General features: G+C 31.6%; 1 protein-coding gene across 1 annotated transcript; it reads left to right on the top strand.

The window, feature by feature from the left end:
* LOTGIDRAFT_127247 (hypothetical protein) lies at window positions 1–19,861 on the top strand (the record flags this gene model as incomplete). Its single annotated transcript, XM_009063381.1, has 13 exons — window positions 1–101; window positions 980–1,037; window positions 1,240–1,389; window positions 1,774–1,952; window positions 2,276–2,433; window positions 3,502–3,627; window positions 4,450–4,576; window positions 5,034–5,082; window positions 5,416–6,110; window positions 11,359–11,555; window positions 12,171–12,270; window positions 17,608–17,681; window positions 19,743–19,861. 13 exons carry the CDS (start codon window positions 1–3, stop codon window positions 19,859–19,861), a joined length of 2,133 nt encoding a protein of 710 aa, XP_009061629.1.
* Window positions 19,862–20,485: the final 624 nt, after the last annotated feature.

Raw genomic sequence — 20,485 nt, 5'->3', positions numbered from 1 at the left:
ATGAGTGTTTGGAAAAGATTACAGAGGGTTGGGAAATCTGCTTCCAAATTTCAATTTACTGCATCATTAACAGACCTTGAATTAGAAGTGACTAAAAAATGGTAAGCAGAAAGCCAAAAAAAGAAAGGCTTTTTAGAATATTCTTAACTAGTGTATGAAATACTGGTACCATTTTTAGAACAGCAAATTCAGATGGAATTGGAAATACAGTATACTCTATGTAATCCGACATACTCTGGGACCGTAAAACAATGTTGGAAAAGCTAGAGTGTTGGAGTACTCAAAGTGCCATATGTTACTATATATAGCTCACTGACCCAGATAAGGTCAAGGTTAGTTTGCGATATCAGCATCTGCTGGAAGCGAACGTAAACTGGTCATCTACCAACCAAGGTAAGGTCAAATGAGTAGATGTTACAGATTTCTTTGTCGTAATTCGTAGTACACATAATATCGGAATACTCTTTAAAACTGATATACAAAGGAAATCAATCGCGACCGGAAGAAGATGTCGGATTATGCAGAATGTTGGAGTACTCAGATGTTGGATATCACAGAGTACACTGTATTCTATTGGATCTACCTATTCAAATACAGATAAAGATCTATATTTCTTTTCATTCCCTTTCAACTTATATTTCACCTTTTTTTCAAATATGAATAAAGAAATTTGAAAAGATTTTTCTATGATAGCTGAAAGTAGAAAATAAAGTTTGTAGTGTAGTTGTCTGGAAAAATTGTCTTTATAAAAACTGATGTTGATTTTTAACTTCTATTCAAAAACATTATCTGAATAAGTGTACAAAATGTAGCCTATCATTGACAATTTGAATTGACTTTGTTAAAGTTGCACTTAAAGATTGTGTTTATATTGTAAAAAGCTCTTCACGACTGGGTGAACATTTTAGGATAGGAAAACAAAATTTATTGTTCACATAATATTATGAATTTTATAAGTTACATTATAATTTATTTTAAGGCAACCCAATAAAATCTGTGTTGTTTGGACAAGAAGAAATAGAAGGAAGTCCTCACAGGTATTATTAATATTTTTTGTGTTTACAACAAATAGGCATCATCATATCATTGCCAATATTTTGGTCACATCCTTTTTGCATTACTCAAATGTAAAGCTAGGTAACTCATCATGTTGTCCTCATTTCTTTAATATTTTTATGAACTTCTGTAAAGAAGTCTGTAAAAGACAGCTTAGAAACACTGTACTATTTCATATTGAAGGTTTTAACATGGCAGCCATCAATGAAGAATCCATATTGTGGACATGTGAGTTGGACAGTACCAGAAAATCTGGAGATAATGGTCACACTTTTCCGAGATTCCAGACAGGCTGAATATGAAGATAAAGAATGGACGTTTGTTATTGAAGATGTAAGTCTATTCATCTAAAATTCTTTGGCAGTTATGGATAGGGCTGAATTTAAAGGGATTGTAAAGAGATTTTCTAAAATTTTTATAAGCATCGGGGACGTCTGACTAAAAATTGAATGGTGTTGATTGGTGTCCCTGATACACATAAAATATTTAGAAAACTCTTAACAATCCCTTTAAAGTAGAATTTTAAAATCTTTGCATAGTGTTATGATTTTGTAGGGGTGTATTTGTCTCTAATTTTTATGTATTTGTTTTCCCATAATGTGCTCATGTCTACATTCTCCAAATACAGTCCATAAAGTAGGATATCCATTTCATATATTTTCTCTCAAGATTGGTCTGCCATTATTGGTTTCGATTATGTTACACATGTAATTTCAGCAATCAAAAGGAAGAAGGAAGATTCTAGCTAGTAAAACTATCAATATGAAGGATTACGCTACTCAGATACCGTCACAAACTAATATTAAAATCAGATTTAAACCTGCTACCAAGAAAGTTGTATCAGCTACAATATGTTTGACATTATCTTGTGTATTTCTTAGAGAAGGCAAAGCAACGTAAGTCATCAATCTTCTTTATTTGACAATTCACAAGTCAAGGCAGTTCTGAACCCATTAGCATGTATAGCACAGTCGTTGGTTCTTTACATGAAGTCATTTGCTTGGTCAGTCAAACAAATGATGGCAATGGGTTCTATCCCCATGTGAAATTGTGATGACCTTGAATATATCAGGTCGACCCAGCTGTAAATAGATACAGATAATCTAGTAAAGATCAATGCCAATAGGTTTGACCCTGGACAAGCTGGTAGAAAGGATCCTTATTTGTGAACCTAAGTTGTTATCCTTGTAAAATATACTTTTTCTTTCTTTCTCTCTAGTGATGAAGATATGCAGAGTGTAGCTAGTTTAATGAGTATAGGAAGAAGTGATATTGGTAATTTAGATGAACTAGAAGAAGATGATGAATCTAAAGAAGATCTATCGTTTAAGATTAAAGATTTAACTAATCAGATAGACCAACTAGAGAGTAATACTGGTAATCCTTTTGATGATAGCATGGAATATGAGGATGATTTAAATCCTTTTGGTTTGTTTATTTTGTGTGCTTTTGTTTTTTTTTTATTTTCTGCTCTTTAAAGGATCATACCAGATAAAATTTGAAAAAAAAAATTGTGCAAGAAAAATATAAGACAATTAGATTCATTAAAGTAAAGATTTGACCAAAACTAAGTATTTTGATGTCATCTGACTTCAACAAAGTAGTGTCTAGCAAAATTAAATTTTGATATTAAAGTGATAATGATCATTTATTGATTTCTAATAGGTTTTGCAATTAAAAAGATAATTCAGATTGAAATAATTTTCTGGAATGGTCCTTTTTATTTTCATTTTCGTTTTCTGGTAATTTAGGTTTCTTTCTGTTGTTGGATTGAATATTTATTGTATGAATTCTCCTGATTATGTGTTTATCTTTGTTTGACAGTATATTAACCTATGTACCTATTTTAAATAAGCATGAATATAACATTGTATTGTTATGTGACTATCATTTGTTATCATGCTGTCTCTGATCCTTGGCAAAAGAAGGACGTAAAGCTCCATTCATTTCATTTCATTTCTGATCCTTGGCATTCTTTTTCGCCTTTCTTTTGCAAAATGTTATAATATGCTTATCTAACACAATGTTAGTATTTGTAAATGTCTGGAACATGCAAATCATGCTCTGCAATATTTCTTTCACTTTTGTTCATATTAAACAGAAATGATCATGTCTGATATTTAATGTTCTTCTTTCAGAATTGAAATTTCAGTTTAATTTTTCCAAAATCTTGTTTAATTGTTTAAGTTCCTGTGAGACTTAACCGCCTGTAAAAGTCATAGAGAGCAAATGGTATGATCTTTATTTCAGCTGAAGATCCCCCTCCAGTTAAATTTGAAAAATGTAAACCCAGAAAAACCAAGAGAGCACCTCCACCCCCCAATCCATTTGGTGACTTCGATGATGAGGAGGAAGCAAATACTTCTAAAGATTCTAGTCTTAATACATCTGTCTCAACTCAACCTTCTCCTCAAAAATTCTCAACCAATCCTTTCGGGGATTCAGATGAAGAGGATCCAAATGAAATTGTGAAGTCGAAATCCTTTGATGCTCTCAAACCAGAACCGAAGCCAGCTGAGCGAGGAAAATACAGTACACTACCATCTAATCTGACTAAAAAGGGAGAGAAAAGTAATGGCAAAAAGGCTCTTACATTAAAGATGACGAAGTCCCTGTCCCCTGCTGAAAGACCACTATATGAAGGAACACCCCCCTCTACCCCTGAAGATGAGAAACCACAGATCAGAGCTATTACTCCACCACCCATAGAAATAGTTCCAACTTCAACAGAGAGGTGAGTTGATAAGTACCATCTGATAAACTGGTGATGTTGCTAGCCTAGTAGGAGCAGTTCACCCTTCTGCACTATTAAATTAATGGTTTTCTGGCAATAAGATGCAATAAGCTTTGTAATCTTAGAATGATTCAGGGTAGCCCTTGATATCAAATTGTGTACCCTCATTGAGTTTTTCAGTTAGAGATTATGCGATCTGGTTTATTTCAGTTTTGCATTATTTGCCAAGTCTGTATGAACAAAACAATAGGATGTAAAACTCTATGATATATCATTGACTTTACATTAACAATATATATTTTCAGATCACTTAGTAAAATATCACCTGATGATTCTCAAACTGAATCTCAAACAGTAAGTTTCTACTTAGAAAGTTTATCTGTCTTGTCCTTACCTGATATAGATCTTATGTAAGATGGAACAATTCTATAAGTAAAGGTGCATTTGTTTCCATAATGCTCAATGACTGATTTTGTATTATACATTATAGAACAACAATATAAGTGAAAACTCCTAGTAAGTATTGATGACATTTATTAACAGTTTTCATTGAATATGAATCTACATCATTTAACATTTTTTATATTTCAAATGATTATCAAATCATCTTTTCTTGCAGCGTGAATCTCCTGAACAATCAATATGTGATCCTACTCTAGAATTATTAGACTGGTGTAAACTGGTTACTAAGGGTTATAAAGGGGTCAAGGTCACAAACCTGACAACATCTTGGAGAAATGGGATGGCTTTTTGTGCAATAATTAATCATTTCAGACCAGATCTCATGTAAGTTTAGAATTTTTGTTATTGTAAAAGAAATAAAGTGAAATATTCCTTAAAAGGAAAAGTGTGCTTTTGACATCATAGATTAGAGCCCAATTCCTGTTGCATTGTCTATTATCACAAATCTTATTTGTCGAAAAAAACATGAAGATGGAACAATAGAACATAATTCACACTTTTAGAAAAACCTTAAAAACATTAATAGTATCATGGCAGCATTAATTCAGATTGCTACAGGATACAGATACCTCAACAGTTGGAAATCGAAAAAGAGCAGCCTGGCCAAATTTCCCTCATTGCACACTGCATGGCATTGCCTGTTTTTGTTAACCCTATAAGATGCAGAAAAGTAGGTCATAAACTCCATAAATTTGCTTCATTTCATGAGATTTTATTATTTCTGTTAGCTGTAGATAGCATTACATGGCGTTGCATTTCATGTGGTATATTATTATTTCAGTGACTATTCAGCTCTAGCACCACATGATATTAAAACTAATAATAAACTGGTGAGTTCTGTCATTATTTCTGTCTAACTTTTCAACCTGTGAGTAATAAATAAATATTATTTGTATATGAAGTGAAAGTACTAGTACAGATAATGCTTGTTCTTTATATTTGTTGGTGTCACTTAGACTCAGAGAGTTTGATGCTTGCTCACTAAATTGAAGATCATTGTACATTATCTTCATTAATAAAATCAGGTGCAAATAAGTAAGACGTAAAACGCCATTTCATTTATTTTTAGTGGCCAATTTCACCAAATATTCATTGTATGTAAATATTGTATATAAAAGGATGTGAAGGCAAATTGATGATTATAACCTCTTTCTGTTTTCCAGGCATTTGACACTGCTGCTAAATTAGGAATACCTAAACTTATAGAGCCAGCTGATATGGTGTTATTATCTGTACCAGATAAACTAATAGTCATGACTTATCTTCATCAACTTCGAGCTTATTTCACTGGCCAGACCTTCGAGGTTCAACAGCTAGGATCTTGTACCAGTGAATCCACCTATACTTGTGGTGAACACGATAATATGGTATCAGACGAACGTATCTCAGAAGAAATGTACGGAAGCAAAGAAGACAAATCTGATGCTAAATCTCCAACAACACCAAAAGCGAAACCAAGAGAATTGGGCATATCTTCTGGTAGTAATTTTCCTGATGTTCGGGTTGGATTAAGTCCAAATGACACCTTTACTGATTCTGATACAAGTTTTGACAATGCGCCTGCACATAGATACAAGAAGCGTGTTCCTAGTCCAGAGAAAATGGTTCAAACCACTGGTAATGCTAAAACTGTGATCCATCGTAAGAAGAAGAAGGCACCAAGTCCACCCAAACAAAGTCCAGTAACTCCTGAGAAACCAACAACCTCTCCAGTATCACCAGAGAAAGATAATCTAATGACACGTAAACAGTTGATGAACCCGTTTGATTCTGATGATGATGATGTGGATTCCTCAAGTCCTAGTCCAACTATACAACCATCTGCTGTTAAACCTGCCATCAAACCTAGACAACTAAAGTAAGATCCTAGCATAAAACGTTTTCGCAAGTAAAAAACTTCAGGGGCCAAATTGTCGAATATTTACCTAAGATAAAATCAAGATTTTACAGAAATCTTAACGGATAAAGGAAACGAAATGTAAAATTGATTTTAGTGATTGACTAATCAGAGAACTGGAACACTCTTATCATCAAAGTTGAGTTTTTGAGAATAAAAACTCAAAACAACTAGAATTGAACATAGAATAAATAGAAGTGGTGTTTGTATTTTAATATTTTCTTTTTTAGATAACATGCCTTAACTCTTTTTTTTGCAGAAGTCCAGAAAGTCCTACAAAAGCTCCAGAGGTAAAAAAATTTTAAGATTTGTCTCATAATTCTTCTTTCCTTAATGTTGCTACAGTAAGCACTGCTCCTATCCAAAACATTCTTGCTTTCAGAAGTAGAATCAGAAAAGGAACTATGAATTTTCATTCATTCATTCATTCATTCATTCATTCATTCATTCATTCATTCATTCATTCATTCATTCATTCATTCATCTATCATTTGCTCATTCATTCATCTTTTCATTCGCTCAATCATTCAGGTTAAGAGAAGATTACCCAAAGCACCAATTAGTCCCCCTGTATCTAGTCCTGCTTCTCCACAACCTAGCCAATCAGAGGTAAGCTTATTCATGCCTGTCCTTATTTGGCTTTATTCGCTTTTTTATTCTTTTAGATCTAAATATATCAAGTACTGGGTTTTCCTTTCTCTCTCATTAAACATATTACATTTAAGCATTTTTATTTTGAATGCAAATACACATTTCTAATAAAGCTATTTTTGATGTTGACTTGATTGTACTTTGATACCATTCAAACAAGGCTGGGTATATTTTGACTGGCTACACCCCTGATTTTAAAATGCGCTCTTCCAATCATACATTTATAGTTTCATAGGTAAAGCAAAAATGCATGTGCGGAAGAGTTCAATAGAAATCAGAGGGGTGTTAGATAGATGACTGGCACACCGTATTAAACTTTATTCCAAACATGGAATTTTTTTTGTATCCACATTTTGCAAATTAATTTCTAGCTTTGAAATTCAATTAAAGTTGAACAAATGTTTAAAAATTTGAAGGAAAACCTAAATACTTGAATTACAAATTTTCTGAGTAATTTTCCAATTTCTAGAAAGCACATACTAACATGATAATGCTTAGCTTGCTAGAGTGATTCTGTTGTGACATCTTTCAATTTTAGGGATTTTCTATTTTCTCTGAAACTTAATTTTTTGATAACTTTTAATTAATTACTGATTATTTTAATGAAGTTGTTTATTATTTATTTATTTACAGTTTTTCTCTTTCCATTTTTATTTGAATTATTTTATGAAATTAACACTGATAGAAATACTTGTATAAAAAAAGATTAGATGTCCAAATTTTAGGCTAGTTTACTAGTTATGTAGAATTGCTTCTGGTGACTTGAATATCTTGGGGTAAATTAATATCAAGGGCCAAAAGTCTTAATTAACAAGGCTTGGAGAAGGAAGGAAGGTTATAAACAATAGGCGCTAGCTTAACGCAATCTAGATAAAATTATATCTACCTGGTATTGCTAGTATTGTTGGAGATCTAATGAAAACTGACACAGGTCTACCAGTTGTCCTAGTCCTGGAAGCTCTGGCAAGCTCCACCAGATGATCTTAATGGTTTGTCCCCTTGGAGAGGCTATGAAAAGATATACCATTTTCTGTCAAAGCCTATAGATAGGGTCTGACATTGGTTAGGCAAGGTAAGGTTAAGCTGCATCGTAATTTAGACAATCCACAGGAATTTTTTTTAAGCAGCCTACAATAAAATAGACATCGTTACTAGATCTTCAACAAATCAATATCTAGCTTGCTACTGGGTAAGATATAGGTTTATCCAGATTGGCTTTAACTTTGCTGGGAAAGAGAAAAACTAACATTTCTTTTGCCGTATTTACCTATAGTCACCATCCAAACCTCGACACGTGGAGTTGAAAGAAAGAGCACGTCTGTTACTGGAACAGGCTCGTAAAGACGCTCTCGTTAGAAGCCAGTCAGCTGATACGGAGTGTCCACCAGCAGAAGTGAAGGTGCAGGAACCCAACAGTGATGTCGTATGTTGCTTTATATGGGCATGCATGATTTTTTAAATCAAATTTACTTATTGGTGATTGGTCAAATCCAACCCGAGTGATACTCCTAAAATAAAATTTACTTTATGGTGATTAGTCCAAAAAAATATCCCCAAAATATGTCTGAAATACAAACCGTACGATTTTAGTTGATGTCTGCTCTCAATTATTTGCCTTCTATCTGTGTAGATTTAGTTCATATATTATTATATTCATTTGATTTAATATTCCCGTTTAATTTCACCTGATATATTAGCTCTCGAGACCAAACTTTTTGTTTTTTATCTTATTGTCAATGACGTTTGGTAAACACCATAGATATATAAAAACAATCCAAATCTACATCATATATCTTTCTTTACCTCTAGTACCCTCTATTGTACAAGGCTATGTAGCTTATATGGTGTATATTATACTCTATGCGATGTCCTTACCTGAATATTACCTCTTGGAAATTACTGTTTTTCAGTTATAAATATTTATTTTGACCAATTTTACATTACACGTAATTGAAAATGCATAATAACATAACTTGAGTAATCAAAAAAAAAAGGATTAGGTTGAAAGAATTTTCAAATGATTTGTTTCAATTTAAGATGTATTTTTGTCCATTGTGAATCCCTTACATGTTGAGTTGGGAGATACCTGTATCACGATAAATACTGGTATAGGAATTAATATCATTAGTAGTATCATGGAAAATATTGAAATATAGGAACATGTTCCCATATCATGATATATTAATGAAACAATCGCCCAGCCCTTGCATGATCACCATAAAATGGTATTGCATGTAGAAACAAATAGTTGTCCATTGATATCAAAGACTTATAAAAATTTTTATATTATTGGTAGAGTGAAGAAAGACAGAAACATCTAAGAGAGAGAGCTAGACAGTTGATAGCTGAGGCTAGAGCTGGTATAGGTCAACCAGAAACAGAAATTATTAGACCGACTACTATAGAAACAGGTAGGCATCACTCTAACATCGCTTTGCATCACTGGAGCATGTCTGTTGTATCTTGGTGTCCTCAATGCACTCTTAGTGTGAATTATTGAGTCTTTTTACACAACATTTCTAATTTATGAATTGACTTCATTTTTATTTCAATTTTTTTTGTGTCTGTTTTCCGTTCATGGTTTAAATGCACTACAATTTATTTGAAAACTTCATATCAATTTTATGGTAGTCTGACATTGATGACATTGATCTTCCCAAGGATGACATTTTTTTGCTGTGCACTCTTGATATTTCCCCCCATTGTCTATGCATGATATTGTCTATCTTCAAAGGCACCAAATGGAGCTGTGGTCCCTGCACACTTATGAATATGAAAGAAAATGTTTCCCCCGATTCTAAAAAAAATCTTGAAACTCAAAATCTTCCTTCACAGTAGAGTCTACTCACGTGGCTTTCGTCATTATGTTTTTAAAAATTCTCATTAAGTTTCTATGTATTAGCATGTATATGTTGTATGTGACACTGTGTGTTTTGTTTCATGCACAATAATGTTGTATTTTCTGTATGCATGATTACAGTACCTGCCAAATCTTATAAAGTTATCACCAGAAAAACTTCTGTTAAAGGTAGGTATATTTAGAATTCCGTTAAAATTATAATTTTAACAGAAAAATTACATTTTTTACGAATGGCATTTTCTTGACCAATGAAAAAGTATGACATTTACCTGTTTCCTACAAAACTAAATTGAGTTTTTCAATTCATATGTTGTCAAATTATTGTGAAAGCTTGGAAGATTTTCATTTAGAAAGTCGTCAAAAACACATTCAGAGTAAAGGTTGTGAGGGGTGAGGTAACGTGCCTAGAGTGGTGTACATATTCAACAACTCTATTTTCTTGACAAAGAAGTGTCAATTCTACAGCCCAATGAGTCATATAATTTATACTTTCCAATTGATGAATTTGAAGAACACAATTTTGAATCTTTGCAGAAAAAGCAGAAAAACCAGAATCTCCTACTGAAGATAAAACTGGAGATGTTAAATTAAAGAAATTAAAATTAATAAAACCAAATATTAATTTATCATTAGATGATAATGAAAGTGATTCCCATTCTAAAAGTCCAGAAATTGTTCCAAAGGTAAGTCTAATGAATTTAGAAATGTAAAATGATGGTTGGTTGGTAGATGACGAGTTAATGTTTTTTCTCCAGCAGAAACTTATATCTTAGACTATTCTAATAATGAGCAAATAGTACTCTAAAATAGCAAATCTTAACCTTTTGACCAATGAGCATCCAATCAAAAGTGTCCTACTATAAAGCCATTAGCTTTTGGGTTCACATTAACAAAACAATCTCTAAAATTGGCTAATTGAAGCATGTTGATTGGTTAGTTTGAAAATTATCAGAACTGTCCCTTATACAAGGTTTACCTGCTAAAGTGAAGCCTGGTAGAAATATGTTAAAGAGACTACATGATTGTGTACTCAATGATTAACCTTTTTCCTTACAGAGAAGTAAAAGTTTAGATGATAAATTATTTGATAGTTCAGATAGAAAATTGATTTCACCAGATTCAGGTAAACTTTTCTTTTCATCTTTTATCTCTTTTCTTAGAAATCATCAGAAAATATGTCATCCCTGAATACTTTTTCTATACTTAGGATCTCATTGATACCTCTAGGTGATTCAATTTTTAGAATGGATTTCAACTATTAATGAACAGTTCAGATTTAAGTTTTAGACAAAGGGAAAACAAAGAAACAAACAACCATTTTTTCAAGGATAACAACTTGGGTTCACAAGGATCCTTTCTACTAATTGTTCCTTAATCAAACTTATTAGCATTACTCTTTCCCAGATTATCTGTACCCATTTAAAGCTGGGTTGGTAGGAATGAAGAGGAAAGATGCCTAATTCTCTGGTATCTGCAGATTTGAGCATTATTAATTCTAAAATGACCCAATTTTTTTATTTTGCTTTATTTACAAATAATAATCCCAAACGTCTATGATGTTGAATAACCAAAACCATGTTACCATGTTACCATGTGAAATCTGGACAACTGACTAAACCACAAAAAATGAAATAAGTAGGCCTATAGCTTGATAAACCTTTATTTATATAAATTTGTAGGTAGTTGTAATGATGGTAGTCTAGGTTCTGATGGTGAACAAGATGATTCTGATGATGGATCTGATGATCTGGGACTACAAGTGACATCTGATGAAGACTTACGGGACACCAATCAATATGTTCATTCCGAGATGGAAGCTTTAGAAATTGAACAGCAACAAATTGATGATCAAGCCTCGAAACTGGAGAAACAACTACGGAGAGTCATGAATAAAGGTATGGGGTTTGTTTATTGTAACTGAGATAGACAATGGCTTATTTTAGATCTGTCTTTCTGGAAATGTTTTACATGCTGTGATATTTGTTACAAACAATAAGTCTGTATAAAAGACATAAAGTTTAATCACTAGTAGGTAGTACATGTAATGGTGTCTCTTGAAGACTGCATGTTCCTTTCCAGGGCTGTCACTCTTAATAAAAACTGAACTCAAGGGACATAACTCTATATGATAACTGTGTTCTGTACTATTAGTACAGTATAACCTTAATATAAAACCAATATCCTTACACATGCAGTAAAGTTTTCTTCTTTCATGATTCCATTACTGTTCAGTTCAGTTAATGCAGCAATTTTGTAGCAGAAAATTTGAGCTCATGTCCTGAACGTATAGCCCAAGTATCAGCTTTCTGATACTGGCACAAAAGTTTCATGCAGCAAAAGCTTATAATTGACATAATGATTGATATTTTTTAACTATTTTTTAGCTTTCAGAATGGTGTTAAAGTCCATGCCATAGACAGAGACTCTGTTTGAATTAGCTATATTATATATGCCTTTTAAATTTCAAAGTGGTATTTATTTTCCTTGATTGATTGAATATATGATTTTAGGTAAAAACAAAGCCTTAGAAGAACATTTAATGCAGGAATGGTTTATGTTGGTAAATAAAAGAAATGCTTTGATCAGACGTCAAATGCAACTGAATATTTTGTAAGTAATCTATTTGTAATCTTGAAATCTTGTAAACAGCTTGAAATACAAAATGCTATGGTTTGCATGATAGAACTTTGACAAAGTTAACATTTTAGTTTACACAATTTCTTGTATAATGGAGGAAAATGTGTAAAGATGACAGAATTGTGTAACCAGTTTGGTCTGATTGTGATTTCTTCAGTTGTTATCTCCCTTTGTCCACCTGTTCGATAAGTGTTCAAAATTTTAGAGGACATGTTATTTTGGAGTTATGTCCCTTGGTTCATGTGCAGCTATAATATTATTTATGGTCATTGACATAGATTGTCACTGATTAATCAACCACCAATGCCTTTTAGATTCAACATGTTTGGCAATAAAAAAATCTCAGATCAGTTGACGACTGTTTAAAGTCAGAGTTACTTACATGCAAAATTTCTCATTGTTATCTGCACAGTTGCATATCTGATTGAATGCATTTCGATAACTTATTAAAACTCCTATTGTAACCACTGGCCAAGGTAACAAATAAAGAGATCTTCTTCATAGAAATATGTTGGAGTTGCATATCCACTTAAAGGCATTTAGCTGACTGCCGACTGAAGTAGCATAAGCTAGTAACTGTCATTACCACATTTATAGTACCTCTTGATTGATGACAGCCAAAAGCTTTCCTCAAATCTTTGTTTTTCTACTTCATCATTTATAATGATAAAATACTAATCTCTTACAATAAGAGAGACACATTATTATATGATGGGGGGATTACACTGAAATAGGGCAGGGGATTTTTGTCAGCGCCAGATTGAGCCGTCAGCTAAATATTGATACAATTATGTTATTTGCCGCGGATTGCTTTTTGCGTATTTTGTCTGCCACATGAAGAACATGGATCCCATCAAAGAGAATTTAGGATAAGCAGCTTTTCTCGGCCGACGTATCACTTTTTCTTTGAAAGGATGTAGAAATCAATAGTAATTTGCTTGTAAGTGTAATCTGTTAATTTGGAGTACTTTGCTTGCTGTCGTCTGCTAGCCATTGGTACGCCTGCCTCAAGTTTAATCCCCACCCCTAGGGATTGATTGGAGAGAGAAAAAGTTGTAATCAGCTTTCAGTGTGTATTTAGCTGTTGTCAAATGAGTTGATCATTTAGCCATAGTTTTATTGGAATCATTATTAGTCTTGGTTTCCTTTCTTTATATTTTCAAGTTTTTACCAAAAATATTTCAAATTTCATTGAATATTTTGTGTTCTATTTTTTTTTCAAATCATTGGCAAGGAAAATAGTTCTAAATTGAAATTATGACATTTTTTCTCTAACTGAATGAAAGTAAAATACAATTAAACGATAATATGATATGATACTCATGCTCATGCTCATATCCAGCATCCAGCGGTCCCTACAATTCCTCTAAAACTAAGCGTCTGATAACGTCACAATCGCAAAATCTGTTTATATTATATAAGGCCCTTTGTGATAGTGACTTTATCAAATGCTTTGTCTTATTGGAATTACAGAAAATTGGAATGGTACAAATTGATGTCCCCCGATACACATGCAAAGTTTAGTAAACTTCTTTACAAACCCTTGATGGCTTTAAGTTTTTGAGAAACTGGTCTCTATTTTCTTTTTGCTCATAATGTGTCCATTCAGTCGCCATACTAACATGGGAAGATAGTAATCTAGTGATAGCTAACAGTCATATTGCCTCCAACTATTTCTTCTTGCTATATAATTAATATAATCCCTGGATTATACTTTTTCTTGGGATCGTACCAAATTAATTATTTCTCCATTATCTGCATGAAAAAAATCATTTTTTTATCCAGTGTGATTGAAATTAAACTTTATTTTGTGTAACTAGTATAAAATTTATAACCTTTGATGTAATATTCCTCGGTGAATTCAGAATTTTAAAATTTAGAAAGATGCTTAAAATTATAAAAATTAAAAAGCTGTTTTTTAAGTTTTGAAATTATAAAATGAAAAAGAAATTTTCTGTCCATTGTTAAGTGCACTGATGAGATCCCAGATGAGTTGGAATTTTTGTGTTTCATTTTCTGCAGTCTGCATTTAATTTTCTTGCCTTTTATAATATAAAAGAATGTTTTAGTGCATTTAAATTCTGAAAAGGACTATGCATTGAATCTCCCATCATGTATAGTAAATAGCTGGTTATGGTTTATATCTGAATCTGCTGATGAGGGTTCATACTTTGAGCAACCACTTATTTAAACTGATTAAAATACTGGATGATTTGTCATGTATTTTCTGAAGGTTACTACATTTACCATCTGTGATCTGGTTAGATTTTGCTTTAATTTTGTGGAATTTCGAAATTATATCATCATAAGATCTCACAAAAATGTTGTTAAAAGTCATTTAATAATGCTTGTCTGCAATGTTTGATAATGAATATCCCATAGTTCCTCAAAAATAGTAAGGAAATTTTTTATTAAGCAGAGCTTATGATTGGTTGAATAATATAGAACCAAGGACAGGAGATGTATGACAATTTTGTCAGATGATGCATGACAAGTGGAATCAGAAATTCCTAAAAACATCTAAGTTTTAATCATAATGCATCTCATTTATGGTATTTGAATTTTTTTGATTGAAAGAGAAATAGATATTGATCTGTGGTTAATCTGTATTAAGAAAAAAAAATGTCTAAAATATCAATGAAGTAGAATTTTTATAAACACGTTAATTTCACCATCTTGATATTTTCCCATCAAATTCATTTTCACTACCAGCTAACATTGATTCTTATTATTCCTCACGCCTAAATCTGGACACGGAAATCAGAGCATGGTAAATTAATATTGCTGGCAGTGTGTGGAAAATAGTGAGAGGAAATTAAAGTAAATACAGATTTACCGCTAATCAAATTGATGTCTTTTACCACAATCAAATACTGGTCTCCGCTATTGTTACATGGTAACCTCAACTTGTGAATCTCACAGCAGGAAAGGTAAAGGTTACATCCCTAAAGCCAAAAGTCAAATTAATATTCATTTTTAATTTAGTACAATCAAATTTAGGTTGAATGGTTTGAAATCTTTCATTATTTCAATTTTCCAAATTCTGCTGATTTTGTAAATGGCTATTGATTAATATTTATTGAAAATTCAAATTATCTTCAGCAAGTTTATGATGAAAATTCTGATGTATATTGTACATATAATCTGAATTTCTTGCATGGTATGCAGTCAGATTTTTAGTGTATGATTTTGGGTCAAAACTGAAATATTTATACTATTCAAAATATCCAAAGAATCATTTTAAACTACAAGCTTATTGGTTTAATTTTCATATTTCGAAAAGTCTGTTTACTTAATTTCATTAATGAAATATTTCATTTTCATTGAAAACACTTAGGTATTTCACTTTCATTACTTATTCATGTATATATTGATATGATTACCTGTGCTAGTGTAAACACACCTTGATAATTGGTTAGTAGGTAGACAAAATATGTCATAATATAAGTAATAACATTCTTGTCTCCAAATATTATACTTAGACTAATTCAGTTTCACTAATTTACCAGAAGAAATTTAATAATGGGAAATTGCTGTTGTCTTCATTTTGTTTATGAGACCATTGACCTTATGATGTTAACTTGAAATTTAAAATTATATTCTTTAAAAACTCAATATTTATAAATCTTAATGATTTTTTTTACTATCAAAGAAAAGAGAAAAGTGAATTCCTTATTTCAAATTTATTTTTATATTTAGCTTGCAATATTGGGAAATATTTCGGGAAAGCTGAGAAATTGATATTTTGATTTAAAGATCTTGCAATTTGGCTAAAACATATATCGGTATACAATTGATGTATTGAGCACAATTTTAACAGTGGTATTTCTATATCACTCTACAACTGATGTATTGGACACTATTTTAACAGTGGTATTTCTATATCACTCTACAATTGATGTATTGAGCACTATTTTAACAGTGATATTTCTATATCACTCTACAATTGATGTATTGAGCACTATTTTAACAGTGATATTTCTATATCGCTCTACAATTGATGTATTGAGCACTATTTTAACAGTGGTATTTCTATATCGCTCTACAATTGATGTATTGAGCACTATTTTAACAGTGGTATTTCTATATCACTCTACAACTGATGTATTGAGCACTATTTTAACAGTGGTATTTCTATATCACTCTACAATTGATGTATTGAGCACTATTTTAACAGTGGTATTTCTATATCGCTCTACAATTGATGTATTGAGCACTATTTTAACAGTGGTATATCTATATCACTCTACAATTGATGTATTGAGCACTATTTTAACAGTGGTATTTCTATATCACTCTACAATTGATGTATTGAGCACTATTTTAACAGTGCTATTTCTATATTGGCCTACAATTGATGTATTGAGCACTATTTTAACAGTGGTATTTCTATATCGCTCTATAATTGATGTATTGAGCACTATTTTAACAGTGCTATTTCTATATCACTCTACAATTGATGTATTGAGCACTATTTTAACAGTGGTATTTCTAAATCACTCTACAATTGATGTATTGAGCACTATTTTAACAGTGGTATTTCTATATTGGTCTACAATTAATATATTGAGAACTATTTTAACAGTGAAAATATTGTACAAATTATATACAAAGGAATCCAGTAAAATGGTTAAAAAATAATCGCATGTATTCAAATATAGTTTGTGGTAGTGAAATTATACAAATTCAGTATTAGTATTTGAATAAATATTATGATGTCATTGTATCCAACATTTTGTCCATGCCAAGTAAACAAAACTTTCAACAAAATTATCCTTGTTTTATTAAAATTAACATAATTTTCATAGAGATTAGGCGAGTAGACCTCAGGGCTCACATTTTAATCCCTTATCTTTTATTCACTGTGACAATAGTGTTATTTTGAATGTTGGCACTAACTTGTGGTCTGTAATGATTCAGTGAACTGAGAAATTACAGAAAGATATTATTCTAAATTAATTCATGGTGGCAATTAAAAATAATATTATTTCGTATTTTACTCTTATTTATGACACTTTCAAATATTATACAATTTTAAATGCATTAAGAGATGAATAAATATAATTTTGAAATTGATGTTGAATTGTTAATGTTTGGAATAAAAATTCAAATCTATAAAGAGTTTAAGATTGTGTTAAAAACTTAAATGTTATGACTGAATTATTACTAGAAATTAGATTCCCGAATATTTTTTGAAAATGTTGAATGTGGTTATTCCTGTGTCTTTCTTTGAATATTTGAAATACTATAATAGATAAAATTAGTTGGCTCTTTCTTTATTGGATAAAAATATTTTATTTTATTTTCCAGAGAGAAAGAAGATGATCTAGAGAAACGCTGTGATTTATTAAAGAGAGAATTACAGGCCATGATGGCTATTGATGGTGAGTGTTATCATTTGAATTTACATGCACTCTTCCCTCCCCTCTCTCCTCAACCCCCAACCATTTTTTTTTTACCAATTTTTACCAATGCTACTACCTCCTAATTACTGCTGTATATGTTTCACAATATATATAATTATATATTCATGATATATTGTGATAAACATCGATTTGTGTTAATTCCTCCTTTGATAATCACTTCTTCAGTTAGAATTTATGAATTAACTTGAACAAGTTTTACAAGCAGTTCCTGTCAATACTGTACATATATATATATATAAAAATTTTATTAGTGAATGTAAGCATTTTAATATCGATAGAAAAAGATTAATTTTCGAAACATGCATTTAAAATACAGGTCTGTTTATTCATAAAATGCCAAATGCCATAACATTGTTGAAAGTTTTGAGATGGCGCTGATGTTGAATCTGTTTAAGTGACTATTTTGATAGAGAGAGGTTGAAGAGTAAAATGTCATCGATCAACACAACTTGAGACTCAATTTGCCTTTAGGTTCATTTAACTAGCTCTTCATTAATTAGACAATATTCAACCATTTTAAATACACAAGCACTTCAAATTTTACTTTTAAATGACTGAGTAAACATTGGTTATAGCTGACCGCTGACTGTAGTTGGAGGGTAATAATGGATCCTAAGTGAAGCAGACATGGTGGACAAGAGCTGTTTAGTCAGCCGAAAACCTCCCCTAAAAACCTGTCAACGTATTTGTTTGTATTTCAGCCCCGTTAGAAATTCAAGTATATTATGTCTGGCTTGTTTTAATGGTCAGAAATTGTCCAGTTTCTTCAGGCTATTTTATTTGTGTCCACTTAGAAAACATGCAATATGGCCTCAATTGTTCAAAAAAAGAATGTTTTAAAAGGGTTTTATTTTATGGTGGCCTTTGGTAAAGTTTTATTGATCTGTCAACAACTGTCAAAAAATTCAGAAACTGTGTCCACTTTCATGTCAGTTTTTGTGTCTTTGAATCCTTTGAATTTGTCATGGAAAAGAAGATATATTGATTTTCAAAGATTTTCCGCAATTGCAAATAACATTGAAGTACAAATGAACAAAGCCTAATTAATTATAACTAATTAGATGATCCTTTAATTGATATTTAGTTCCTGTACAATTTGATCTTGTCATCATGGCGGCATAAGGGTTAACATGTCGGCACAAGGGTTAACATGTCGGCAGTCCACACGCCAGTCCTGTTTGGGCACCATATGCTGGATGTTTACAGTGTCTATAAAGCTGGATTAGATTTCATGTAACTGTCACAATCTCTGTTTGGTGTGTTACAGTGACAAACTGCAGATTACAGACAACAGTAAACTGACACTAAACACTTTGTTTTGGGTATAATGGAGGGTTCTTTTCTACGCGTGGCCCTCTGATTAACAAGCTACACAACAGTTGTAAGAAAAGCGAAAGTAGAACTATGTAAATGATGACAGGCTGAAACTGTAGCGTTTAGTGTTCTCCTACATGTTTTACCACCTGCTTCAAATAGTGTTACATTACGTCTCAAGTATGGTGGACGCTATAGGACGACGGTCAGAACCATCAAGGTCTTACTACAATTCAAACCTCTTCAATATGTCTTAATCTGGGATTAGCTGCCTCCATCTTGTTATAGTTTATTGTTTTTAATGATTTATTGGGCTGAAGAGTAAATATTTTAATCAAGAATAAATTGTATATTGTATTTATAATAAATATTGTATCATATACAAATACATATATACTTACAAAATATGAAAGTAAAACAATCATAAATGAGGATGAAAGCCAGCAAATGATGTCAAATATCAATAACACTAAGATGGTTAATGGAATTAAGACGTATGTTTTACCAAAGATTTAAAATTAAGAATAAATGTTCAACACACGAGTTGATATTGTGTTCTTTTGATCATGATTTTCATTTTGGAAATCAATCTTGATTTATTAAGTTAAATAGTTTAATCTTCAGAAGAAAATTAGCTTGTAGTTGGATCATGTAATGTTTTGTTTGAGGTTTAGTAATTAGTGAATATCTTTTATATATTTTCAGACTGGCAGAAGACGGAAGCTCAGAAAAAACGTGAAAGATTATTACTGGAAGAATTAGTACAGATAGTTGATAAACGCGATGAATTGGTTCAACATTTAGACTCCCAAGAGAGAGCGTAAGTTTTAAATCTTTGTGATTGTGATTGTAATTTAATTGTGTCTTTGTTTTGCCAGGATGATGATGTGATCAATGCAGATCTGGATTTTTTGGTTTTACTACTAGTAACTATATCCTTATGATTCAAAAGCAAAAATGCTTAAAATTTTTGTGCAATGCATGGTTTGCCATTTTAGGGGTTGATAATTTTATACACAGGGATTTGAAGGCTAAAATTTCGATGTTGAGCTGTGAACACTATTATTGATAAACTTAGCTAAGAAATAAAAGAAATTGGTCAAACAGAAGGCAAACCTGTCTCTTTAAACCAATTGACATAGAATTTATTTTCCTAAACTTTATATTGTCAATATGAATTGAGTATTATTGAGATATTAATATTCAAGTTTTCAAACATAAAATTAACCCCTACTGAGTCTTTCAATCACTGTAAGAATATCATAAATAAAAGAAAGTGATTTGTTGGTATCATCTGTTTATTCTTCTACAAAAACTCAGTTTGCATATCAATCAAATATCAAACGTTGTTCTCACTTACGAGTCAAATTCTTCACAGGGGTCTCGTGTGCTTAATTTGAGAAAGAGGATCTAAGTCATGTGATACATCACCTTTCTATATACAAATA

The sequence above is a fragment of the Lottia gigantea genome (assembly GCF_000327385.1).
Source record: "Lottia gigantea unplaced genomic scaffold LOTGIsca_57, whole genome shotgun sequence".
NCBI lineage: Eukaryota > Metazoa > Mollusca > Gastropoda > Lottiidae > Lottia > Lottia gigantea.
The sequence above is the reverse complement of the archived record's forward strand: the minus strand, read 5'-3'. Positions and strand labels throughout refer to the sequence as shown.